The sequence below is a fragment of the Triticum dicoccoides genome, chromosome 2B (genome assembly GCF_002162155.2).
Source record: "Triticum dicoccoides isolate Atlit2015 ecotype Zavitan chromosome 2B, WEW_v2.0, whole genome shotgun sequence".
Taxonomy (NCBI): domain Eukaryota; kingdom Viridiplantae; phylum Streptophyta; class Magnoliopsida; order Poales; family Poaceae; genus Triticum; species Triticum dicoccoides.
This window is the reverse complement of record NC_041383.1, coordinates 708,883,154-708,910,468: the sequence shown is the minus strand read 5'-3', so window position 1 is coordinate 708,910,468 and position 27,315 is coordinate 708,883,154. Positions and strand designations below refer to the sequence as shown.

The 27,315-nt window shown below is 43.1% G+C and overlaps 2 protein-coding genes and 1 long non-coding RNA gene across 4 annotated transcripts; 1 reads left to right on the top strand and 2 right to left on the bottom strand.

Moving 5' to 3' along the window:
* Positions 1 to 14,798: 14,798 nt before the first annotated feature.
* LOC119365766 (APO protein 4, mitochondrial-like) lies at positions 14,799 to 17,714 on the top strand. 2 transcript variants are annotated; one of them, XR_005175752.1, is made up of 4 exons: positions 14,799 to 15,161; positions 15,361 to 15,632; positions 16,250 to 17,055; positions 17,128 to 17,714. XR_005175752.1 is itself a non-coding variant. In XM_037631408.1 (3 exons), the coding sequence occupies exons 2-3, from the start codon at positions 15,376 to 15,378 to the stop codon at positions 16,989 to 16,991; spliced, it is 999 nt and encodes a 332-aa protein (XP_037487305.1). In that variant the 5' UTR covers positions 14,799 to 15,161; positions 15,361 to 15,375; the 3' UTR covers positions 16,992 to 17,714. The 2 variants fall into 2 exon arrangements, 1 of the variants encoding a protein (XP_037487305.1); XM_037631408.1 differs by having other exon boundaries at positions 16,250 to 17,714.
* Positions 17,715 to 18,921: 1,207 nt separating this feature from the next.
* Positions 18,922 to 21,693, bottom strand: LOC119365765. The gene is made up of 4 exons (XR_005175751.1): positions 21,561 to 21,693; positions 21,241 to 21,472; positions 19,860 to 20,906; positions 18,922 to 19,771 (listed from the first exon to the last, which is right to left on the bottom strand). It is a non-coding gene; the product is annotated as an uncharacterized LOC119365765 (long non-coding RNA).
* An 824-nt stretch (positions 21,694 to 22,517) lies between these two features.
* On the bottom strand, positions 22,518 to 24,526 carry LOC119365763. The gene is made up of 5 exons (XM_037631407.1): positions 24,285 to 24,526; positions 23,653 to 23,788; positions 23,470 to 23,551; positions 23,191 to 23,307; positions 22,518 to 23,074 (listed from the first exon to the last, which is right to left on the bottom strand). The coding sequence occupies exons 2-5, from the start codon at positions 23,769 to 23,771 to the stop codon at positions 23,024 to 23,026; spliced, it is 369 nt and encodes a 122-aa protein (XP_037487304.1). The 5' UTR covers positions 23,772 to 23,788; positions 24,285 to 24,526; the 3' UTR covers positions 22,518 to 23,023.
* Positions 24,527 to 27,315: the final 2,789 nt, after the last annotated feature.

The window sequence follows — 27,315 nt, the reverse complement described above, 5'->3', positions numbered from 1 at the left end:
CACATAGTGAATACATGAACTCCTCAAACTATGGTCATCACTGAGGAGTATCTCGAGTATTGTCACTTCGGGGTTGTCGGATCATAACACATAATAGGTGACTATAGACTTGCAAGATAGGATCAAGAACTCACATATATTCATGAAAACACAATAGATTCAGATCTGAAATCATGGCACTCGGGCCCTAGTGACAAGCATTAAGCATAGCAAAGTCATAGCAACATCAATCTCAGAATATAGTGGATACTAGGGATCAAACCCTAACAAAACTAACTTGATTACATGGTAAATCTCATCCAACCCATCACCGTCCAGCAAGCCTTCGATGGAATTACTCACACACGATGGTGAGCATCATGAAATTGGTGATGGAGGATGGTTGATGATGACGACGTTGACGAATCCCCCTCTCCGGAGCCCCGAACGGACTCCAGATTAGCCCCCCCGAGAGAGATTAGGGCTTGACGGAGGCTCTATATCATAAAACGCGATGAAACTTTCTATCTGATTTTTTTCTCCGCAAAACGGAATATATAGAGTTGGAGTTGAGGTCGGCGGAGCTCCAGGGGGGCCACGAGATAGGGGGCATGCCTAGGGGGGAGGGCGCGCCCCCCACTGATACGTCTCCAACGTATCTATAATTTTTTATTGTTCCATGCTATCATTTTACCTGTTTTGGATGTTTATGGGCTTTATTTTACACATTAATATCATTTTGGGACTAACCTACTAACCGGAGGCCCAGCCCGTATTGTTGTTTTTTTGCCTATTTCAGTATTTCGAAGAAAAGGAATATCAAATGGAGTCCAAACGGAATGAAACCTTCGGGAGCGTGATTTTTGGAACGAACGTGATCCAGAGGACTTGGAGTGCAAGTCAAGAAGCAATAGAGGTGGCCAGGAGATAGGAGGGCGCGCCCACCCCTCCTGGGCGCGCCCCTGTCTCCTGGGCCCCTCGAGCAGCCACTGACGTACTTCTTCCTCCTATATATACCTACGTACCCCGAAAACATCCAGGGACCCACCAAAACACAATTTCCACCGCCGTAACCTTCTGTATCCGCGAGATCCCATCTTGGACCCTTCGCCAACGCTCCATCGGAGGGGGAATCGACCATGGAGGGCTTCTACATCAGCACCATAGCCCCTTCGATGAGTTGTGAGTAGTTTACCACAGACCTTCGGGTCCATAATTATTAGCTAGATGGCTTCTTCTCTCTTTTTGGATCTCAATACAATGTTCTCCCCCTCTCTTGTGGAGATCTATTCGATGTAAACTCTTTTTGCGGTGTGTTTGTTGAGATCCGATGAATTGTGGGTTTATGATCAAGTTTATCTATGATAAATATTTGAATCTTCTCTAAATTCTTTTATGTATGATTGAGTTATCTTTGCAAGTCTCTTCGAATTATCAGTTTGATTTGGCCTACTAGATTGATCTTTCTTGCCATGGGAGAAGTGCTTAGCTTTGGGTTCAATCTTGCGGTGTCCTTACCCAGTGACAGAAAGGGTTGCAAGGCACGTATTGTATTGTTGCCATCGAGGATAAAAAGATGGGGTTTATATCATATTGCTTGAGTTTATCCCTCTACATCATGTCATCTTTCTTAATGCGTTACTCTGTTCTTATGAACTTAATACTCTAGATGCATGTTGGATAGCGGTCGATGTGTGGAGTAATAGTAGTAGATGCAGGCAGGAGTCGGTCTACTTGTCGCGGATGTGATGCCTACATACATGATCATGCCTAGATAATCTCATAATTATTCGCTTTTCTATAAATTGCTCGATAGTAATTTGTTCACCCACCGTAATACTTATGCTATCTTGAGAGAAGCCACTAGTGAAACCTATGGCCCCCGGGTCTATGTTTTATCATATAAGCTTTCAATCTACTTTTATTTGCATCTCTACTTTTTGCATCTATATTACAAAATACCAAAAATATATTTATCTTATCATACTATCTCTATCAGATCTCACTTTCACAAGTGGTCGTGAAGGGATTGACAACCCCTTTATTGTGTTGGTTGCAAGTTCTTTGTTTGTTTGTGTAGGTGCGTGGGACTTTTGAGGAGCCTCCTACTGGATTGATACCTTGGTTCTCAAAAACTGAGGGAAATACTTATGCTACTATTGTTGCATCACCCTTTCTGAAGGAAATATGCCCTAGAGGCAATAATAAAGTTATTATTTATTTCCTTATTTCATGATAAATGTTTATTATTCATGCTAGAATTGTATTAACCGGAAAACATGATACATGTGTGAATACATAGACAAACTGAGTGTCACTAGTATGCCTCTACTTGACTAGCTCATTAATCAAAGATGGTTATGTTTCCTAGCCATGGACAAAGAGTTGTCATTTGATTAACGGGATCACACCATTAGGAGAATGATGTGATTGACTTGACCCATTCCGTTAGCTTAGCACTTGATCGTATAGTGTGTTGCTATTGCTTTCTTCATAACTTATACATGTTCCTATGACTATGAGATTATGCAACTCCCGTTTACCGGAGGAACACTTTGTGTTCTACCAAACGTCACAACGTAACTGGGTGATTATAAAGGTGCTCAACAGGTGTCTCCGAAGGTACTTGTTGGGTTGGCGTATTTTGAGATTAGGATTTGTCACTCCGATTGTCGGAGAGGTATCTCTGGGCCCTCTCGGTAATGCACATCATTATAAGCCTTGCAAGCAATGTGACTAATGAGTTAGTTGCAAGATGATGTATTACGGAACGAGTAAAGAGACTTGCCGGTAACGAGATTGAACTAGGTATTGAGATACCGACGATCGAATCTTGGGCAAGTAACATACCGATGACAAAGGGAACAACATATGTTGTTATGCGGTTTGACCGATAAAGATCTTCATAGAATCTGTGGGAGCCAATATGAGCATCCAGGTTCCGCTATTGGTTATTGACCGGAGACATGTCTCGGTCATGTCTACATTGTTCTCGAACCCGTAGGGTCCGCACGCTTAAGGTTTTGATGACAGTTATATTATGAATTTATGAGTTTGGATGTACCGAAGGAGTTCGGAGTCCCGGATGAGATCGGGGACATGACGAGGAGTCTCGAAATGGTCAAGACGTAAAGATCGATATATTGGACGACTATATTTGGACTTCGGAAAGGTTCCGAGTGATTCGGGTATTTTTCGGAGCACCAGAGAGTTGGAATTCGCCGGGGAGTATATGGGCCTTATCGGGCCATACAGGAATAGAGGAGAGAGGCCAAAAGGAAGGAGGCCTGCGCCCCCCCCCCCTCTGGTCCGAATTGGACAAGGGGCACAGCCCCCTTTTTCCTTCTTCCTCTCCCCCTCTTTCCCCTTCTCCTACTCCAACAAGGAAGGAGTCCTACTCCCGCCCCCTCCCCCCTTGCTCCTTTATATACGGGGGTAGGGGGGCACCTCTAGGCACAACAACAATTGATCCCTTGGATCTCTTAGCCGTGTGCGGTGCCCCCCTCCACCATAGTCCACCTCGATAATATCGTAGCGGTGCTTAGGCGAAGCCCTGCGACGGTAGAACATCAAGATCGTCACCACGCCGTTGTGATGACAGAACTCTCCCTCAACACTCGGCTGGATCGGAGTTCGAGGGACGTCATCGAGCTGAACGTGTGCTAGAACTCGGAGGTGTCGTAGTTTCGGTGCTTGATCGGTCAGGCCATGAAGACGTACGACTACATCAACCGCGTTGTTCTAACGCTTCCGCTTTCGGTCTACATGGGTACGTGGACACACTCTCCCCTCTCGTTGCTATGCATCACCATGATCTTGCGTGTGCGTAGGAATTTTTTTTGAAATTACTACGTTCCCCAATAGTGGTATCAGAGCCTAGGTTTTATGCATTGATGTTATATGCATGAGTAGAACACAAGTGAGTTGTGGGCGATACAAGTCATACTGCTTACCAGCATGTCATACTTTGGTTCGGCGGTATTGTTGGATGAAGCGGTCTGGACCGACATTACGCATATGCTTACACGAGACTGGTTCTACCGACGTGCTTTGCACACAGGTGGCTGGCGGGTGTCAGTTTCTCCAACTTTAGTTGAACCGAGTGTGGCTACGTCCGGTCCTTGAGAAGGTTAAAACATCACTAACTTGACGAACTATCGTTGTGGTTTTGATGCGTAGGTAAGAACGGTTCTTGCTCAGCCCGTAGCAGCCACGTAAAACTTGCAACAACAAAGTAGAGGACGTCTAACTTGTTTTTGCAGGGCATGTTGTGATGTGATATGGTCAAGACGTGATGCTATATTTTATTGTATGAGATGATCATGTTTTGTAACCGAGTTATTGGCAACTGGCAGGAGCCATATGGTTGTCGCTTTATTGTATGAAATGCAAGCGCCCTGTAATTGCTTTACTTTATCACTAAGTGGTAGCGATAGTCATAGAAGTAATAGATGGCGAAACGACAACGATGCTACGATGGAGATCAAGGTGTCGCGCCGGTGACGATGGTGATCACGACGGTGCTTCGGAGATGGAGATCACAAGCACAAGATGATGATGGCCATATCATATCACTTATATTGATTGCATGTGATGTTTATCCTTTATGCATCTTATCTTGCTTTGATTGACGGTAGCATTTTAAGATGATCTCTCACTAATTATCAAGAAGTGTTCTCCCTGAGTATGTACCGTTGCAAAAGTTCTTCGTGCTGAGACACCACGTGATGATCGGGTGTGATAGGCTCTACGTTCAAATACAACGGGTGCAAAACAATTGCACACGCAGAATACTCAGGTTAAACTTGACGAGCCTAGCATATACAGATATGGCCTCGGAACACGGAGACCGAAAGGTCGAATGTGAATCATATAGTAGATATGATTAATGATGTTCACCATTGAAACTACTCCATCTCACGTGATGATCGGACATGGTTTAGTTGATTTGGATCACGTGATCACTTAGATGACTAGAGAGATGTCTGTCTAAGTGGGAGTTCTTAAGTAATATGATTAATTGAACTTTAATTTATCATGAACTTAGTCCTGGTAGTATTTTGCAAATTATGTTGTAGATCAATAGCTCGCGTTGTTGCTTCCCTATGTTTTTATATGTGTTCCTAGAGAAAACTAATTTGAAAAATGTTAGTAGCAATGATGCGGACTTGGTCCGTGATCTGAGGTTTATCCTCATTGCTGCACAGAAGAATTATGTCCTTGATGCACCGCTAGGTGACAGACCTATTGCAGGAGCAGATGCAGATGTTATGAACGTTTGGGTAGCTCAATATGATGACTACTTGATAGTTTTGTGCACCATGCTTTATGGCTTAGAACCGGGACTACAAAAACGTTTTTGAAACGTCACAAAACATATAAGATGTTCCATGAGATGAAATTGGTATTTCAGACTCATGCCCGTGTCAAGAGGTATGAGACCTCTGACAAATACTTCGCCTAAAAGATGGAGGAGAATTGCTCAACTAGTGAGCAAGTACTTAGATTGTCTGAGTACTACAATCGCTTGAATCAAGTGGGAGTTAATCTTCCAGATAAGATAGTGATTGGCAGAGTTCTCTAGTCACCATCACCAAATTACTGGAACTTCGTGATGAACTATAATGCAAGGGATGGCGAAAATGATTCCCGAGCTCTTCGTGATGCTGAAATCGATGAAGGAAGAAATCAAGAAAAGAGCATCAAGTGTTGATGATTGACAAGATCACTAGTTTCAAGAAAAGGGCAAAGGAAAAGAAAGGGAACTTCAAGTAGAATGGCAAGCAAGTTATCATTCCCGCAAAGAAGCCCAAAGCTGGACCAAAGCCTGAAACTGAGTGATTATACTGCAAAGGAAATGGTCACTAGAAGCGGAAATGCCCTGAATATTTGGTGGATAAGAAGGATGGCAAAGTGAACAAGAGTATATTTGATATACATGTTATTTATGTGTACTTTACTAGTGTTTATAGTAGCCCTTGAGTATTTGATACTTGTTCGGTTGCTAAATATTAGTAACTCGAAACAGGAGTTACAGAATAAACAGAGACTAGTTGAGGGTGAAGTGACGATGTGTGTTGGAAGTAGTTCCAAGATTGATATGATCATCATCACACTCTCCCTACACTTTCGAGATTAGTGTAGAACCTAAATAAATGTTATTTGGCATTTGCATTGAGCATGAATATGATTTGATCATGTTTATTGCAATACAGTTATTCACTTAAAGTCAGAGAATAATTGTTGTTCTGTTTACATGAATAAAGCCTTCAATGGTCATACACCCAATGAAAATAGTTTGTTGGATCTCGATCATAGTGATACACATATTCATAATATTGATGCCAAAAGATGCAAAGTTGATAATGATAGTGCAACTTATTTGTGGCACTGCCGTTTGGGTCATATTGTTGTAAAGCGCATGAAGAAACTCCATACTGATGGACTTCTGGAATCACTTGATTATGAATCATTTGGTACTCGCGAACCGTGCCTTTTGGGCAAGATGACTAAAACTCCATTCTTCGGAACAATGGAACGAGCTACTGATTTATTGGAAATAATACATACCGATGTATGCGATCCAATGAGTGTTGATGGTCATGGTGAGTATCGTTATTTTCTGACCTTCACAGATGATTTGAGCAGATATGGGTATATCTACTTAATAAAACACAAGTCTGAAACATTTGAAATGTTCAAAGAAATTCAGAGTGAAGTGAAGAATCATCGTAACAAGAAAATAAAGTTTCTATGATCTGATCGTGGAGAAGAATATTTGAGTTACGAGTTTGGCCTTCATATAAAACAATGTGGAATAGTTTCACAGCTCACGCCACATGGAACACCATAGCATTATGGTGTGTCCGAACATCGTAACCGCACTTTATTAGATATAGTGCAATCCATGATGTCTCTTACCGATTTACCACTATCATTTCGGGGTTATGCATTAGAGACAGCTGCATTCACTTTAAATAGGGCACCATCAAAATCCGTTGAGATGATGCCTTATGAGTTGTGGTTTGGCAAGAAACCAAAGTTGTCATTTCTTAAAGTTTGGGGCTGTGATGCTTATGTGAAAAAAAGTTTCAACCTGATAAGCTCGAACCCAAATCGGAGAAGTGCATCTTCATAGAATACCCAAAGGTAACTATTGGGTACACCTTCTATCACAGATCCGAAGGCAAGATATTCGTTGCTAAGATGGATCCTTTCTAGAGAAGGAGTTTCTCTCGAAAGAAGTGAGTGGGAGGAAAGTAGAACTTGATGAGGTAATTGTACCTTCTCCCAAATTGGAAAGTAGTTCATCACAGAAATCAGTTCCAGTGATTCCTACACCAATTAGTGAGGAAGCTAATGATGATGATCATGAAACTTCAGATCAAGTTACTACCAAAATTTGTAGATCTTCCAGATTAAGATCCGCACCAGAGTGGTGCCGTAATCCTATTCTGAAGTCATGTTACTAGACCATGATGAACCTACGAACTATGAGGAAGCGATGATGAGCCCAGATTTCGCGAAATGGCTTGAGGCCATGAAATCTGAGATGGGATCCATGTATGAGAACAAAGTATGGACTTTGGTGGACTTGCCCGATGATCGGCAAGCCACAGAAAATAAATGGATCTTCAAGAGGAAGACGGACACTGATAGTAGTGTTACTATCTACAAAGCTCAACTTGTTGTGAAAGGTTTTTCGACAAGTTCAAGGTGTTGAATACGATGAGATTTTCTCACTCATATCGATGCTTAAGTCTGTCCGAATCATGTTAGCAATTGCCACATTTTATGAAATCTGGCAAAAGGATGTCAAAACTACATTCCTTAATGGATTTATTAAAGAAGAGTTGTATATGATGCAACCAGAAGGTTTTGTCAATCCTAAAGGTGCTAACAAAGTGTGCAAGCTCCAACGATCCATTTATGGACTGGTGCAAGCCTCTCGGAGTTGGAATATACGCTTTGATGAGTTGATCAAAGCATATGGTTTTATACAGACTTTTTGAGAAGCCTGTATTTACAAGAAAGTGAGTGGGAGTTTTGTAGCATTTCTAATATTATATGTGGATGACATATTGTTGATTGGAAATGATATAGAAATTCTGGATAGCATGAAAGGATACTTGAATAAGAGTTTTTCAAAACAAGACCTCGGTGAAGCTGCTTACACATTGAGCATCAAGATCTATATAGATAGATCAAGACGTTTGATAAGATTTTTCAATGAGTACATACCTTGATAAATTTTTGAAATAGTTCAAAATGGAACAGTCAAAGAAGGAGTTCTTGCCTGTGTTGCAAGGTGTGAAGTTGAGTAAGACTCAAGACCCGACCATGGCAGAAAATAGAAAGAGAATGAAAAGCCATCCCTATGCCTCAGTCATAGGTTCTATAAAGTATGCTATGCTGTGAACCAGACTTATTGTATACCTTGCTCTGAGTTTGAAGGAATACAATTTTGATCTAATAGTAGATCACTGGACAGCGGTCAAGAATATCCTTAGTGAGGACTAAGGAGATGTTTCTCGATTATGGAGGTGATAAAAGAGTTCGTTGTAGAAGTTACATCGGTGCAAACTTTTACACTGATCCAGATGACTCTAAGTGTCAATCTGGATACATATTGAAAGTGGGAGCAATTAGCTAGAGTAGCTCCATGCAGAGCATCCAAGACATAGAATATTTGCAAAACACATACGGCTATGTATGTGACAGACCCGTTGACTAAATTTCTCTCACGAACAAAACATGATCATACCTTTGTACTCTTTGGGTGTTAATCACATAGCGATGTGAGCTAGATTATTGACTCTAGTAAACCCTTTGGGAGATGGTCACATGACGATGTGAACTATGGGTGTTAACCACATACAGATGTGGATATTGGTGTTAAATCACATGGTGATGTGAACTAGATTATTGACTCTAGTGCAAGTGGGAGACTGAAGGAAATATGCCCTAGAGGCAATAATAAAGTTATTATTTATTTCCTTATTTCATGATAAATGTTTATTATTCATGCTAGAATTGTATTAACCGGAAACATGATACATGTGTGAATACATAGACAAACTGAGTGTCACTAGTATGCCTCTACTTGACTAGCTCATTAATCAAAGATGGTTATGTTTCCTAGCCATGGACAAAGAGTTGTCATTTTATTAACGGGATCACATCATTAAGAGAATGATGTGATTGACTTGACCCATTCCGTTAGCTTAGCACTTGATCGTATAGTGTGTTGCTATTGCTTTCTTCATAACTTATACATGTTCCTATGACTATGACATTATGCAACTCCCGTTTATCGGAGGAACACTTTGTGTGCTACCAAACGTCACAACGTAACTGGGTGATTATAAAGGTGCTCTACAGGTGTCTCCGAAGGTACTTGTTGGGTTGGCGTATTTCGGGATTAGGATCTGTCACTCCGATTGTCGGAGAGGTATCTCTGGGCCCTCTCGGTAATGCACATCACTATAAGCCTTGCAAGCAATGTGACTAATGAGTTAGTTGCAAGATGATGTATTACGGAACGAGTAAAGAGACTTGCCGGTAACGATATTGAACTAGGTATTGAGATACCGACGATCGAATCTCGGGCAAGTAACATACCGATGACAAAGGGAACAATATATGTTGTTATGCGGTTTGACCGATATAGATCTTCGTAGAATATGTGGGAGCCAATATGAGCATCCAGGTTCCGCTATTGGTTATTGACCGGAGACATGTCTCGGTCATGTCTACATTGTTCTCGAACCCGTAGGGTCCGCACGCTTAAGGTTTCGATGACAGTTATATTATGAGTTTATGAGTTTTGATGTACCGAAGGAGTTCGGAGTCCCGGATGAGATCGGGGACATGACGAGGAGTCTCGAAATGGTCAAGACGTACAGATCGATATATTGGACGACTATATTCGGACATCGGAAAGGTTCCGAGTGATTCGGGTATTTTTCGGAGTATCGGAGAGTTGGAATTCGCCGGGGAGTATATGGGCCTTATCAGGCCATACAGGAATAGAGGAGAGAGGCCAAAAGGAAGGAGGCCTGTGCCCCCCCCCCCTCTGGTCCGAATTGGACAAGGGGCGCAGCCCCCTTTTTCCTTCTTCCTCTCCCCCTCTTTCCCCTTCTCCTACTCCAACAAGGAAGGAGGGAGTCCTACTCCCGGTGGGAGTAGGACTCCCCTTGGCGCGCCCCCTCCTAGGCCGGCCGCCCCCTCCCCCTTGCTCCTTTATATACGGGGGCAGGGGGCACCTCTAGGCACAACAACAATTGATCCCTTGGATCTCTTAGCCGTGTGCGGTGCCCCCCTCCACCATAGTCCACCTCGATAATATCATAGCGGTGCTTAGGCGAAGCCCTGCAACGGTAGAACATCAAGATCGTCACCACGCCGTTGTGCTGACGGAACTCTCCCTCGACACTCGACTGGATCGGAGTTCGAGGGACGTCATCGAGCTGAACGTGTGCTAGAACTCGGAGGTGTCGTAGTTTCGGTGCTTGATCGGTCGGGCCGTGAAGACGTACGACTACATCAACCGCGTTGTTCTAACGCTTTCGCTTTCGGTGTACGAGGGTACGTGGACACACTCTTCCCTCTCGTTGCTATGCATCACCATGATCTTGTGTGTGCGTAGGATTTTTTTTTTTGAAATTACTACATTCCCCAACACTTTCCTCTTCAAGGAAAACCAACGCAAGCTCAAGACGTAGCAAGAAGGATTTCTGGCGCCGTTGCCGGGGAGGTCTTTGCTCAAGTCAAGACATACCAAGTACCCATCACAAACTCATCTCCCTCGCATTTACATTATTCGCCATTTGCCTCTCGTTTTCCTCTCCCCCACTTCACCCTTGCTGTTTTATTTGCCTTCTCTTTCCCAATCTTCTTCTCTCTCTTTTTCGCTTGCCTTTTTCTGTTTGCTCGTGTGTTAGATCGTTTACCTTGTCATTATGGCTAGCTCTGTCTTTATCCCTTCGTCTCCCGAATTTGAAGTTCTTCACTTCAAGCAAAGACAAGGAGAAAATTTTAAAGATGCTTGGTTTAGGATGCTAGAATCTTATCGTAGTTGCGCAATAGAAGGAGATTTCAAGATTTTAATTTGCAATTTTTATGTTGGGTTAACCTTACCCCATAGACAACTCCTTGATTTTGCCGCAAAAGGGTGTTTTATTTAAGTTGATCCTAGTTTTGCTTATGAAATTATAGAGGGGATAGTAGGAGTACTTCCCCTACAATGTGAGCACCCTTCTCTCATGAAGGAACTCAAATTTTAGAGAAACTATGTGAATTGCAAAAAAATGTTGAACCACTTAAGAATATTGGTGGGAATATCAACCGCATGAACAACTTGATTACACTTTGTAATAAGCGGTTGGATGCCTTAGATCAAAAGATCTCCGAGTATGAAGGGAAACGCAAGAAGCCTCCCGGATCTGAGCATAACCTCATTAAAAAGATAAGTGCCAAAGATGGCACTACTTAGATCTATCTTCACTTTTATGCATACCTAGGGGCGTTAAATGATAGCGCTAGTTAGGAGGCAACTCAATTTTCTTTGTGTTTTTTGTTTTTGTTTCTGTTTAGTAATAAATTTTGCTTCTACTTTCTGTTTAGATGTATTTTCATGCTTTAATTAGTGTTGTTCCAAGTAAGAACCTATAGGATAACCTACGATGATAGTTGATTTGATTCTGCTGAAAAACAGAAACTTTGCACTCATGAGAAAAATTTCAATAAATCACAGAAACGTGCTTTTGCATTGATTCCTTTTTCTGCTGATCAATAAACAAATTTTCCAGTACGTCCTATTTTGGTAGGATTTTTAGAGTTCCAGAAGTTTGCGTTAGTTACAGATTGCTACAGACTGTTCTGTTTTTGACAGACTCTGTTTTTCGTGTGTTGTTTGCTTATTTTGATGCATCTATGGCTAGTATTAAGTGATATGAACCATAGAGAACTTGAAATACAGTAGGTTTAACACCAATATAAATAAAAAATGAGTTTATTACAGTACCTTATGTGGTGGTTTTGTTTTCTTTCACTAACGGAGCTTATAAGATTTCCTGTTGAGTTTTGTGTTGTGAAGTTTTCAAGTTTTGGGTAAAGCTTTGATGGACTATGGAATAAGGAGTGGCAAAAGCCTAAGCTCGGGGATGCCCAAGGCACCCCAAGATATTCAAGAATAGCCAAAAGCCTAAGCTTGGGGATGCCCCCGGAAGGCATCCCCTCTTTCGTCTTTGTTCATTGGTAACTTTACTTGGAGCTATATTTTTATTCGCCACATGATATGTGTTTTGCTTGGAGCGTCGTGTATTATATTAGTATTTGATTTTTAGTTTACCACCATCGTCATTGTTGTACACACCTTTTGGGAGAAGCCTACTTGATTAGAATTTGTTAGAATATGCTATGTGCTTCACTTATATCTTTTGAGCTACATAGTTTTTGCTCTAGTGCTTCACTTATATCTTTTAGAGCACGGCGGTGGCTTAATTTTATAGAAATTGCTAGTCTCTCATGCTTCACTTATATTATTTTGAGAGTCTTTTAGAACAGCATGGTATTTGCTATGGTTATGAATTTGGTCCTAGAATGATGAGGATCCAAATTGGGTATAATAAAAACTATCATAAAAAGTGCATTAAACACTAGGATCAATTTGATGCTTGATAATTGTTTTGAGATATAAAAGTAGTAATGTTAGAGTCATGCTAGTGGGTAATTATGAAATTGAGAAATACTTGTGTTGAAGTTGGCAAGTCCCGTAGCATGCATGTATGGTAAAATTTGTGTGACAAATTTGTTGCATGAGGTGCTCTTTTGATTGTCTTCCTTATGAGTGGAAGTCGGGGACGAGCGATGGTCTTTTCCTACCAATCTATCCCTCTAGGGGCATGCGTAGTAGTACTTTGCTTCGAGGGCTAAGTAGACTTTTGCAATAAGTATATGAGTTCTTTATGACTAATGTGAGTCCATGGATATACGCACACTCATCCTTCCACTTAGCTAGCTTCTATTATACCACGCAACTTTCGCCGGTAGCAATGCACCCATTATTTACCTTCCTCAAAACAGCCACCATATCAACCTATTATGGCATTTCCATAGCCATTCCGAGATATATTGCCATGCAATTATCCACCGTTCCGTTTATTATGACATGCTCCATCATTGTCATATTGCTCTTTGCATGATCATGTAGTTGACATCGTATTTGTGGCAAAGCCACCTTCATGATTTTTTATACATGTCACTCTTAGTTCATTGCATAGCCCGGTACACCGCTGGAGGCATTCATTTAGAGTCATATCTTGTTCTAGCTTTGAGTTGTAATTTTTGAGTTTGTAAATCTCCATTGATTTTCAGCGCATTCCGAGAACTTTTATTTCTGCACAAAAATAAAACCACGGTAGTTTTGCTAAAAACAGCGTCAGTCCGGGTTAGTTCTAATCAAATCATACCAAAATCATATAAAACTATTGTAAACATGGCATGAATACTTCATAAATTATAGATACGTTAGAGACATATCAGTGCCATTGAACAGTCCATCAAAGCATGTCTCCAAGAATCCTGTGCACCGTGAAGAACATAGGTGGTCGAGGTGGACATTTTCCTGTGTTGGGCAAGCTGCCACAAACATCCATGCATAGTTCCTAGTAGATGTGTCGGATGAGCGTCATTCTCTTCAAGTCAATTCTCTCGTTAAGTTTTGTATTGTATTCAGGATCATCCTATATAAGCAGACTTAACTAAGAACTTGCTGTGAGCTCGGTTCAGAAGTTGGCCACATTCCTTATGTAGAGAGGGACCGTGAATCATCTAATTCCCCCTAATTGAGGAATTGCCGTGAGCTCTTGATCCAGGCCGAGAAATTACCGCGAGCTTCCGATCCGTGGCAAATAATCTAATCCCCTATGATTGATCCCCCACGTTTGGCTTGGGAGCTCATGAACACGACACCGGCAACTTGGCACGCGTAGTTTGTGTGATCAGTATTCATGTCGATCGTTGCAGTTTCCATAAGGAATGTGACTGACTTCTGGGCCTTGATCAGGAACTCATGATAATTTCTCAATTAAGGGGGATTAGATAATTTGCCATGCTTCACTTTATTAAGGTTCAGATGATTTTCCCCTGGATTGTCTCAGTGACCAGTGGCCCTGGCCCCACCCGTCAATCTCGGGGTGGGGAGGGGGGGATAAATGATCAAAGTGAAAAGTAAAGTGTGGGTTTGGTGCCGAGGCTCAGATGAGTCCGGGCATGAACAGTAAATCGAAAAAATTTCAAAAAATTCTGGGTTTTTTTGTGATGCAAGATTCTCAGATGCGTGATACTCGTGCAAAATTTCGTGAAGTTTGGACATTCGAGTAGCTCGTGGCAAAAAAACAAAATTCAGATATGTGAGAAACATTTGAAAATAGCACTGTTCATGTCCGAATTTGTCTTCTTTGCCGCGCGCCCCTCGTTCAAACTTCACCAAATTTTGCACGAACATCACACACATGGACATCCTGCTTGAAAAAAAAATCGGATTTATTATTATTTTTTTCTATTTCTGATCACTGTACTGTTCATCGGGCTCATCTGAGCCCGGGACCTAAGTGGATATTCGGAGTTCGTTGGGCTAACTCTAAATTTCCCGCAAAAAAAAAGTTCGCTGGGCTTTTTTTTTTAGTTGATGTTCGCTGGGCTTATATGTCACCGAAACGTCCTTACCTTTATTGGGCTGGGCCCAGGTTAACTCCACTGCCGATCCCTAATTCGCTCGGCTGAGCCCAAAGCCTGGCAGCCGGAGGCGAATCGATCGATCGGGCACGCCGTCGCATTTCTTCCTTCCCTCCCCGCCCGCCCGGCCGCGCCGCCGTCCATGCCGGCCGTAGCGTCTCGTCTCGCTCACAGGCTGCGCACCACCGCTTCCCTCAAAGCTCGCTCCACCTCTCGCCGCCCAGCGCCGGCTCCTTCCTCGGCCGCTCGACGGCGCCCGGCACTTCCACGGACCCGAGGCGAGCGGCGGGGCTCGTCAGATCGACGGGTGCGGCGCGGGGAAGGAGACCCTGCGCGTCTCCGCTATATTGCGGGCGGCCCCCCGTCCTATCCCCTGCGCCGCTCCCCTCCATTGGCTGCCGCGCCGCCAGCGAGCTCCAGGAGACCGGCGGACTGTGGGCAAGGTAGTCATCCGTCATCCCCTTCCCTCGTTCCCCTTCTTATCTTCTGGAGAAGCGTCGACGCAACACCCAGGTGGAGAGAGCGACAAAATTTAGAGGAAATATACATGTTCCGTTGTTGTTCGTCACATCTCCTGCTAATAATATATGTACCATGGATGCTTGTTTCCTGTCCTTATGAAAAACAATTGTGAACCTGTAGGCTCTGTGCGCTGCAATGGCGTTTATGCGGCGGATGGCCGGCAGTCACATTTGCTCAGAGCTGTGCGGCTCGATCTTGAATCTGAGGATGTACTCTTCGAGGGTGGACTGGAAGCAGCTGCGGCCCATGATTCTGAAGAGGATCAAGAACCGAACAAAGGATTATCCTATCAAGCGAATGATCCCGGTGGCCCAGGAGGTGGTCAGGGCCAGAGAGATTCTCACTGAAGGCGTCTCAATACTTCTCAGAGCTGTCCCTGTACATTCATGCAAGTAAGGGCAAGAAGTATGAAATTATTAAGTTTTTTGTCGTATCATAGGAGGATACAATACAGTAAACTTGGTCTTCTCGTTTGTTGCTGAAAGTTCCTTGTTTTGCATCATTATCAGTTTAGGTATTGCAAGAAGTCTGAAGAAATGGCAAAACAATTCAACAAAAATAAGTACTAGAAGATTGGTGTTCATAGGCTAGTGTTATTGTTTCCGTACATTCATGCAACTAAGGGCAAGAAATATGAAATTGTTAAGTGTTTTCCACTTGATCATAGGAGGATACAATACAATAATAAACTTAGTCTTCTTGTTTGCTGTGGAAAGATCCTTATTTTGGCAGATCATCAGCAAAGGTATTGCTAAGAAGTCTGAAGAAATGGACATATAAATAAACAGACATACGTAGAAGATTAGTGTTCCTAAACTAGTGTTGTTGTGTAATGTTGTTGCCAAGTTTGCCTTTTAGTCTGAGTGAATTCCAGTAACTCAAGCAGTCCCCTTTGATTTTCACATTTGTTCTCATTTGTTGATCAGAGTGGACCTTTCTGCATTATTCATTCAGATGTTTTATGTGCTGTCATTTTAATTAGTGATTCATTTTTTGACTCATCCTGTAGATTTTGTCCTGAAATTCATGTTGGAGAAATGGCACATCAAATGAAAACTTGCCACGGTTTCAAACGTATGGTCAAGGATCGACCTCACCAATGGGGCCCAGGCGGCTTGAAAAACATCCTTGTCCCTGTTGAGGCCTTCCATCAGGAAAACATGTTTCAGGAGGAGATAAGGCATGACCAGAGGTTCGACTTCACTCGTGTCCCTGCTGTACTCGAGCTATGTCATCAGGCAGGTGCAGAGCTACCTGAAGGACTCCTATACAGACGTGATGAGCTATGTACGGCAGCTGAAGCTAACAACCAAAATCCTGCCCCTTTGCTATCTTCTGAACTTAGATTGGTAGGTCAAAGAACACTAGAAGCATGGGAAAGGCTCAGATTAGGTGTGACAAAACTCCTATTGGTCTACCCATCCAAAGTGTGCGAGAATTGCTCTGAAGTGCATGTTGGGATATCAGGGCATAAGGCCAGGATGTGTGGAGTATTTAAGTTTGAGGGCTGGCGGGGAAAACACAAGTGGAAGAAGGCTGGAGTGGATGACCTGGTTCCTCAAAAGATTGTGTGGCATCAGCGGCCTCATGACCCACCAATTCTGGTGGACAGTGGGCGAGATTATTATGGTCATGCTCCTGCTGTTGTGGAGCTTTGTGTGCAAGTAGGTGCAAGAGCATCACCAAAATATAATTGCATGATGAAGGAGCATGGCTTAGCACCACCTGTTCAAAGAGACCAGGCCACATAAGAAGTTCATTGCTTAGCTAGGTCTGTGCATGATGACGATGTTATACGGTAGCTGTACATATCAGGTAACAAGAGACCACAAGAGACCCTTTTGGATGTGGAGCGAATCTAGGGTTACTAAAATTGTACTTTCGCAGAATTCATGTGAATCAAATGAGGCAGGTAGCAATCCATTTTGAAGGTTATCTGTGTTAGTGACGACAGTAGGTGAGAAGGAAAACACAGTTCATGTTTACCAATTAGCTGAATTTCCTCTGATGATATCAGGCAATTTCTTTCAGCGGGAGACTTAACTGCATTGTAAATTACCCAGAAGCCAAGAACGGAATATTTGGGGGCCCTTAGTTTGTGCCGGCTCATTGAAAATCGAGGGATGGTAGCTCCGCCTTGCTACTGTAACATCAAGTGTTGTCATTATTTTTTTGCGGGAATTCTTTTTCCAAGGGGATTACTTGGGCAGTTTGTTCACATTACCTAGATGTCATACCATTACTCTTTTCTGATAGCCCTATGGGCAATTTTGTTATAAGCAAGCTATGTAGAGGAAGCTCACTTGCTGCAAGTTGGTACTGTGTGTGAACATCACAAATAACTTTTGTACTGCTTTCATAAGCACCCCTTTTTGAAGTGTGATCTGTACACACAACTTAGCTTGGCTCCCGTTTTGTGTACTGATTATTCCAGCCACATGTACTGATTATTCCAGCCACATTGGCTGATAAGCTGGGTAGAAATGAATTTCATGTACATTAAAGCTGAGGATGTATATGCTTTCCACATGTTTTTTTGTTATTATAATATATCTGTATCTGCTGACAAGTACTCCCTCTGTCAAAATGTAACATGTTTTTGAGTCTCAATCAAAACCAAAAAACGTCTTACATTTTGATAAAGGGAGTGCTTTGTACAGAGTGGACTCTGTTAGGGCATCTTCAATAATTTGTATGTAATAAGTATGTAAACATGTTTTTCATTTGTCGTCTGTCATTATGGAAACATGTTTCTGCAATGGATGCTTTACCATTCGTTTGGATCAGAGAAGTGCAATTTATCTGTTGCCAGTATCAAATAAGAATTTTTTTCAGGTTGGGTCATACATTAGTATGTAAAGTCGGCAGTTTGATACTGAACCCAGAAAGAGCACAGAGTGGCAATGAGGCATATGTGCGAAAATTCAAGGGCGCGGACGAGCTCGCCTGGTCACGGTATCTTCAGGCGTTGCTTCGTTTCGGGATATGGAACCCGTGCTGTATTGCCGGTCGTGTACGGTGTCATATTTAATGCGTAGTATGAACGGAAGAGGCGACGGTTGTAAGGTGGGGCGACGGACGTCGAAGCTGAAGTGACGGGAGTTTTTCTACTAGGTCTGGTGTGGCGACGGACGTCAACCCTCAACCTAGATTAGTTGACCGCCAACTACAACAGTAAACGTGGGACCACTTGCTTTCCGCACGCGCCCGCATTCTTTGATCGCTTCTCTGGTCGGTTGCCACCATTGACGTCGCCAGTACTGGACGTCGCCGCCGGATTCATCTGCAACCTTATTGCTTGATTCGGAGTAGCTTGCTTGACTCGGAGTAGCTTCCTGGATCAGAGCAGTTCTCATCGTCGGCGGAGCTACGATTTCCCGGGCCGTAGTCGCCCACCTCTTTGACGGCCGCAAAATGAGACTGAACTTCAGCTTTATCTTTGAAAGCTTCATCTGCCATGGATATGTCGTCAGCTCTTCCGTCCACCGAATCCTGCCAGTAAGAACTAAGAAGCAATAGCTCAAGAGAAGAGCAGGGAAAAACCAACTGAATTTCTACTCTAAAAAGCATCTACACCAAACTGTCTTGCAAGCAATAAGCAGGGGAGCATGCATCCACCACACAACATGCTACCCATGTGAAAAACAGTAGTAATTGTGATAAACATGCACACAACACAGATGAACTGAAACAAACATCACAGTGTGCTTAGTGTTGTCATTACACATAACGGCTACGGAGCCCTCAACGACACACAAAGAAAAACTGAACTTAAGTAGGTCACCCACAGGTTTCATTTTCCTGTAAAGTAGCATTTTTAACAACATGCAGAACCACCTTAGGCTTGTTGCAGGTGTTCTTTCTGTGACCACTGACACCACAGTTTGAACATTTAGCTTCCTTCCTTTATTTTTGAGGAAGATCACCCTTTTGCGGACAGGTGGTGCTGTCGTGTCCTGGATCGCACCATATGCTACAGAAGCAAGAACGTTTGCTTGTACCGCATCCGCCGACACCATGTGCATTTCCTGCTCGTTTGTATTTTTTGCTTTTTGCACCCCGGTCATCATATGGAGGCTTGTCCCTGCTGGTGGTTGGTCAACCTGATTTACGCTTTGGTTCTGGAGCTTTTAAACCCATGAAATTATCAATGCCACTCCCTTCGGCGTCACTAGCACATCCACTGGAAGGTGCATGCAATGCAATCAATTCTTAAGTTTTTCCCTTGTTCGTCTGAATTCTGTCCTTTGACCCTATTCCATCCCGCACAGTGGCTATAGGCGTCAATTTATCCATTGTTGATTTCAAGAGATTAACTGCACACTCATATGCAGTATGCTTGCATCTCCAAATCTCACAACTTCAAGGGCATGTGTGTGTAGATTTGTGTGTCTGAATGTTATTGAGGTCACTGAAATTTTATCCTTTTGAAGATGTGCCAAGTGGTCTGCCAATATATCCCTTGCATTTTTTTCCAACGTTCGAGAATGTGTTTTGCTGGTATCTGGTCTATACCAAGGAAATCAAGGACCTACAAAACCGAAAGATTAGCATGGTCATTCAAGTAGCTTAAGAAATGGGATTCACAACGAAATGCCTTCGTCTATAAATATTTTTACCTTCACTGCATGGCAGCACAGCAATCATGTGTGCTCGAAATTGCCACACGCACATGTGAGTTCTCTGCCCTGCTCAATAACTTCAACTTTGGAGACAACCCTGCACCACTATTCATGCTTCTTTGGATGATACCATTGCACAAAATAGGTTTTGCCTTTACTGACCACTTCCACTTTGTACTGCCCTCCTTCATACAGGACTTCCCCAAAATTCTCAAACATAGCTCGTGTATATACATCGCTACCATGCAATTTCAGTGGCGTGTTCAATTTCAAACATAGGTCGAGTGTATAAATATTTTTCAAACAAACCTCCGTTGTCTTCCGGACATCATCATCTGCCTGATCGCGACTTATTTGCCCACACGGCCCCCTCAACGCCTTTTGCTGAATGGTATATTGCTCATTGAACCGAAGAAACTAGAAATTATATTGTAAACCTTGCCAATGCCAATATTATTTTCACAGAGCTGTTTGACAACATCATGCGTGTATATATCGATATGTTTGTGTGAAGGCCAGCACACCTTCTGGCCACACTTTTCCGTCGGCGATGATTGTGTGGCATCCTGTTTTCACTGACGTACCAGCCGTTTTCGTTTGATCGCAACAACCGTATCACTGTGGGGCATCTGCACCAGCAGGATCATGTTATAAACAATAGCCAATTGAAATTAATACTCACCAGGCATCCACAGACTATTTCCTGCTCTTGCCGTATTAATTCCAAATCCAGTTCCGCATGAATACAGGTTGTATTAGTCATATGCTTGCCCAAGCGAATCGAAGTTGCTTCTTACTCCCTCCGTCCAACAATACTTGTCATCAAAATGGACAAAAAGGGTTGTATCTAGAACTAAAATACATCTAGATACATCCCCTTTTATTCATTTTGATGACAAGTATTTCCGGACGGAGGGAGTATGTATTTGAGGAACCACAACAGTCTCAGTCTTCTTCTCTGCATAACCTCTTAATGTTTTCTCCAGGGCACTTATTCTGCCAGCGCAGGGTGGCCGTTCAGCAGGTGCATTTCCAGCACGAACCCTGATCAATTAAGAAACAATTTTTACTAACACAGAATGGAAAGTTTGTTTTCTTTCTTATAACTATGATTGCACGACATGTATAAACATGATTCGGTTGAATTTTTATGCTATACTACTCAAAATCAAGGGATAACTGAATGACAAGCTCAAGGGCTGCCACAATTTCTATGCTAGTATACTTAAAGTTCAGTTCAATTTTTCATGCTAGACTACTAAAATTCAAGGGATAACTGAATGATCAGCCCGAAGGAAGCTACAACTTTTATGCTAGTCTACTTAAACTTCAGTTCAATTTCAACTGAGAGGAACCAAATACAGTGAATTAAATATACCTCTTCGTCCAGCCCTGCGCCTGACTCCTGAGGACCGTCTTTTCCTGTTGACTGTTCTGAGCTGGGCACCGGCAACCTGAGCTCCTCACAAGTGTTGTTCAGTTCTAGTTGCACTGTCAGTGCCAGATCGCCCACATCTCCAATGCTTGATGCGGCATCCTCGAAGACCATAGTTTCGTTGCGTTCGCTGTCAGGTGTGGCTTCCCCACCTCCAAGATCCGGCAGCAGGAACCTGTTCAAATGATGGGGAAGACTATGAACCTTTGTATCTACTAACAGCGGCAGTAACTACGAATCAAAAGCGATGCGAGGAAGCATACCTATCAACCTGATGTAATAAGAACTCGAATCAATCGCCTCCGGCCTCCGCCGTCGCCATAGCTTTGAGCTGCTCGAGTCGTGCGGCGCCGAAGGGATATATTTTTCCTTTTTTTTTCTCTCTTAAGCGTCGGGGGTGGGGTGGGGGGGTGGACCCATGGTTCATGTACCAACAGAACATATGTTATGTGTACCATTACCGCCTCGTCATATTGCACGGCGCCGTCAACGTATAATACTGTCCAATGATCTGTATACTCCCCAGCTTACACGATCGCATTTAATACACGCAGCAACGCGGCATTGTCCCACTGGTCTATATACCGAGAGCAAGCACGCTCGTGTGTTCTATCGCTGCTCTCACCTTTCTAGACATACTTTAAGCCAAAGACCAGATATGATTTTATTTTTTTCAGATGGTGTTTCTGGGTTAATTTTGCTCTGAGGAGGTTTGGTGATACGACCAAGCTGTTGATAGATGTGTTCTGCTGTGAAGTCTTTCTTAACCTTATCTTTTACCGTTACTTTTTCTGTCTAATGTGTTGCTTTCATTGTGCTAAGTAAATTGCAAGATATATGCGTTCCTTGTGACGCGGCGTCTGCCTCGCCTTATAGGCAAAAGTTTGGCAAAATAACAATTCTGTTCTATGCCTTTTTGTAAAGAAGAAATCACGCTTTTATTTGCAGATATATCTAGCTTTCGTTGGAAAACAAAGCAAAAACCACAGGCTCCTCCTTCAGAGTTCAGACTACTCGCAGAACATAGAACAATCATCAACCCTGCCTGTGGGTTCCTCCTTACAAGACAAAGGTTGCCGCACAACACCCACTTGCAAAAACAGTCCTTGTTGATTTTATAACTAGCGCAGTTCACACTGTTGTTTCAAAGTATAGCTCTACATAGATTACTACCAGCACTGAGAAGGTATTTAAAAGTCTACTGGAAATATTGTGTTCAATAAAATGGCTCGTGACAACGTTATAGAGAATATAGTAATGTACAAGTGCCTGAGCAGAAACTCTCGAGGAACTCCTGAACCGGCACTGAAAACATCTAGTTCAGGAGCCAACCAGCATCTGCCATTCATGCACCTACAACTCCAGGTGCAGGATTAAGGTCACTGGTCTTTGCTGGTGAAACGGCAGATCGAGCAAGAGAACACAAACTAATTCTGCTATGAACACTGACACACAAAAGAGTTACATTCAGCAATAACAAAAGGATGAGAGATCACCAATGCTTGCTTCAACTAGGTGCAACCATGATTATTCATGGGGAAATTCCGCAAAGTTTTGACTATTAATAAGTTGATATTGCAACAGCTCAGCATCACCGATTTTGACTATGCCATCCGTCGTAACAGGCCAGAACAATTCAAGATTTCAGCGAGCCATCTCTTTCTTACAAATAACTGAAGGACTACAATGAAGCCTCAAGAGAATCTAACAGAACACATCCCTGCAGTTAACCACTTCCATCGAGCTGGCCATGGGATAGAAGGTGTGACATGTATTGCTGAAAACACACGGTAAGCAATTGATGTAAGACTTGCAAAGCACGCAGGGAGAAAACCCCAGAACAAGGAGCAGAACTGTTTTCAAATTTGTATCTGCAAGTATTAAGAAACTTACAGCATGGTAGGCATATGGTGGTTTGCCTTGCCGGTCAAAATGCTTTGCCATGATGGAGAATTCTATTGGACCCCAGTCGTCTATTTCGAAACAATTACCCAACGCAGCCTTGTAAAGCTGCAAACAGACAAAAGAAATCAGGTACCGCTTCCCTTAATCAAGTCAACTCGATTAAATTAGTAAACAAAACAACAACTTTGTTACATTTACTGCTTACTGCCCAGATTTAACAAAAAATCTGACATGATTAACCACAAGTGCTCCTTTCGGTTTTCATACCTTTGCAGTATCAGTCAGTAGCTCAGTACCAGAAGGGTAGGCGGCATAATACTGATCAGCCCTCGAAATGCCAGCCCTTGTCCTGCAATAAGTTGGGCAGGAGAGAAGAATGTTGGCAGGTAAGAATAAGAAGTGGCAAGACACTGCAGGTCTGTAAACAAGGGCAATTCAGCAGGGACATACGTATTGCTTGTGTAAGCATAGGTAACGAGGGTGGTGAATGAATAAAATCCAGCATAAGACGCCAGTCGCCTAAACTTCTGAATCTTTAAGACATCCTTGCATAGATACAAAATATCCATCTCACAGCAGCTTGACCCTGGTGTTAGGGAAATGACAAATCAGTTGGGGGGCAAACACAGTTCTAAGCAGTCAGCACAATGCAGCCATCAGCAAGCAAAATTCACTATCTGAGAGTGCTTCTGCATACTACAAATTCCTTGCTGATTGCTGATGCCCCTTACATAGTTAACATAACCAGCTGCCATGGAAGCTAAATACAGAAGGCAAAAACATGTTGCGTCCACATAGGCTTGACGTGTTAAACGAGCACGAACAATGCAAGTTCAGACTGTTGAGCATCCACGAGGGAAAACAATACCTGGCGACCATGAAATTTAAAGGGGAATGCCTAACAGGCTAAGGTTGACTGTCATTTCACAGGGAGACATCACTCGCTATATAATCAGATCCAGCAAACAATCAGGGAAAAGTAGAACAAAGTCGGGACCCGGAGCCACGCGGGCGACAACCAATCAGATCTCCGCCGTCTCCAGCGCAGACTAGGGGGATTTTTCCGGCGGGAGGGGGCGCACCTTGTAATCGCGGACGAGCAGAGTGGCAGGGATGAAGACGCCGAAGAGGAGGGAAGCGCTCGCTGCTTTCACCCTGGGATCCTGCGCCACTGCGGTGTAGCCTGCCGCCGGAGACCAGCACCTGGCGCGAGCTGCCGCGAGGTCAGGAGGTCCGAGGTCGCCGCCTTGCGCACCTGGCGGCTGGCCCCGTGAAGGTTAGGGCTCGCAATATTGCAGACACCTATCCTCTTGGATGCTCATAACTGGCGAACGTTCGCTAGCAAGGATGACACACTGGGACATTTTAGTGGCATTTTTAGTTTTGAGGGAGTGGCAGTTTTTTCCAAACAACGTGTCAGTTTCATCAGAGAAGGCATTTTTGTTTAAAAACTAATCCCTCCATAAACTAATATAAAAGCGTTTAGATCACTACTTTAGTGATCTAAACGCTCTTACATTAGTTTATAGAGGGAGTACCGTTGTTTGTTTTTTCTTCACAACTAAAATTGTCGTTAAATGACGTTCGCTTGCCACCCCTCTCCTAGCGAATGTCGGCTAGGTAATATTACTGGTCTTGCATTAGTTTTCAGAGGGGATACTATTAGATGACATGTGACGGTTTCATTTCGCAGTTGACTTGAAACCTATGGGCTATGGTCGATCGTAAACATTAAGGGGGAGAGGTGGTTACAATGCAAAGGGACCACAATTGCGAAGACGGTCATGAACAAATCCAGTCATGACACCGATCAAGTATATATGTCAAATTTACAGCGGAGATATAGGGTTGGAGTTGGATATAACGTAGGAGAGAAACTCATGCTCGTGACTAGAGGAATGATAGTAATTGCCATTGTGTCAATACAAGGTGGCATGACTGTGGCTCTAGCCCGCAAGAGAGGGGCGACTGAGCAGAGTAAAAGGATGGATCACTAGAAGAAGATGGTATGAAAGATTGATTTGAGGGGGCTCTCATTCTCATCTTTCTCTCTACTCCTCCCCTTCCCCTTGAGAGTCTCCTCCTTCTCCCTAACTCCCTCTACTCCTTCGACAACTTTGTTGCCCGGAGTAGGGATGGGAGGGGAGCTCGGTTGGTCATGAATATGACAGATATAGGGGTGTCACTGGTACATCGAGGTGCTATACAAACGGTTTTTAACCCCTTTCCGCGACAGTGTTCTGAACCGTCGCCTAGTGAGAGACTGCGGTAGGGGGGTCCTTCCCACACGACCCAAAAACCATCGAGGATAGGCCCTCCTGGCACACACGCTCGACAAAATAAGGTCGTGTGCGACGAGCGAGCGATCAAATACGATTATACAGGCCCAACCGATTCCGGTCGTAAATACATCCCACACAGTCAGTTCCAAACAAACATTTTTGTTTGTTATGTACATTCCACACAGTCAATCCAAGGAATATGTTTCTGTTCTTATGTACATCCCAAACAGTCAATCCAGGGAAAACGTTTCTGTTTGTATGTACATTATGCCACACAGTCAATCCAGGGAAAACATTTCCGTTCGTATGTAGATCCCACACAGTTTTATGTATAGGCCCGTGTGTGATAGGTGTAACTATCACACACGCTCTGCCTCGGTTAACCGTTTGCTTTTATTCAACTACATCACACACGATTTGATGAAGAAAACTGTGTGGCACCAATGTCTATGCGTAGATGATATGCACGAGTAGAACGCAAAAAGTTGTGGGCGATGATCGTCATACTTCTTACCACCAATGTCTTATTTTGATTCGGCAGTATTGTTGGGTGAAGCGGCCCAGACCAACCTTACATGATTGCGTTCATGAGACTGGTTCCACCGACAGACATGCAACTAGTTTTGCATAAAGCTGGCTGGCGGGTGTCTATTTCTCCAACTTTAGTTGAATCGAATTTGACTGTGGCTGGTCCTTGTGAAGGTTAAAGCAGCAAACTTGATAAATCACCGTTGTGGTTTTTGTGCCGTAGGTTTGTACGGTTCATGCTAGAAGCCCGTGGCAGTCACAAAAACTTGCAGCAAACAAAGTAGAGGATGTCTAACTTGTTTTTGCAGGGCATGTTCTGATGTGATATGGTCAAGATATGATGTGATATAAAGATTGTTATATGAGATGATCATGTTTTGTAAAAGTTATCGGCAACTGGCAGGAGCCATATGGTTGTCGCTTTATTGTATGAAATACAAACGCTATGCAATTGCTTTACTCTATCACTAAGCGGTAGCGATAGTCATAAAAGCAATGGTTGGCGAGACGACCACGACACTACGATGGAGATCAAGGTGTCAAGCCGGTGACGATGGAGATCATGACGTTGCTTCGGTGATGGAGATCATAGCACAAGATGATGATGGCCATATCATGTCACATATTTTCATTGCATGTGATGTTTATCTTTTATGCATCTTATTTTGCTTAGTACGGCGGTAGCATTATAAGATGATCCCTTACTAAATTTCAAGGTATAAGTGTTCTCCCCGAGTATACACCGTTGCGAAAGTTCTTCGTGCTGAGACACCACGTGATGATGGGTGTGATAAGCTCTACGTTCAAATACAACGAGTGCAAGCTAGATTTGCACACACGGAATACTCGGGTTAAACTTGACGAGCCTAGCATATACAAATATCGCCTTGGGACACTAGAGACCGAAAGGTCGAACGGGAATCATATAGTAGATATGATCAACATAATGATGTTCACCATTGATGGCTACTCCATCTCACGTGATGATCGGACATGGTTTAGTTGATTTGGGTCACGTGATCATTTAGATGACTCAAGGGTGTCTATGTAAGTGGGAGTTCTTAAGTAATTTGATTAATTGAACTTTAATTTATCATGAACTTAGTCCTGATAGTATTTGCAAATTATGTTGTAGATCAATAGCTCGTGTTGTAGCTTCCCTATGTTTTTTGATATGTTCCTAGAGAAAACTAAGTTGAAAGATGATAGTAGCAACGCTGCGGACTGGGTCCGTAATCTAAGGTTTATCCTCATTGCTGCACAGAAGAATTATGTCCTTGATGCACCACTAGGTGACAGACCT

Excerpts from the sequence above, each read along its gene's own strand:
- LOC119365766 (XM_037631408.1), top strand. The coding sequence starts at position 15,376 with ATGGCGTTTATGCGGCGGATGGCCGGCAGTCACATTTGCTCAGAGCTG. Across the intron at positions 15,633-16,249 it reads GTCCCTGTACATTCATGCAA|ATTTTGTCCTGAAATTCATG; the intron begins GTAAGGGCAAGA and ends CTCATCCTGTAG.
- LOC119365763 (XM_037631407.1), bottom strand. The coding sequence starts at position 23,771 with ATGGATATTTTGTATCTATGCAAGGATGTCTTAAAGATTCAGAAGTTT. Across the intron at positions 23,552-23,652 it reads TATGCTTACACAAGCAATAC|GACAAGGGCTGGCATTTCGA; the intron begins GTATGTCCCTGC and ends AACTTATTGCAG. Across the intron at positions 23,308-23,469 it reads TACTGACTGATACTGCAAAG|CTTTACAAGGCTGCGTTGGG; the intron begins GTATGAAAACCG and ends GTCTGTTTGCAG.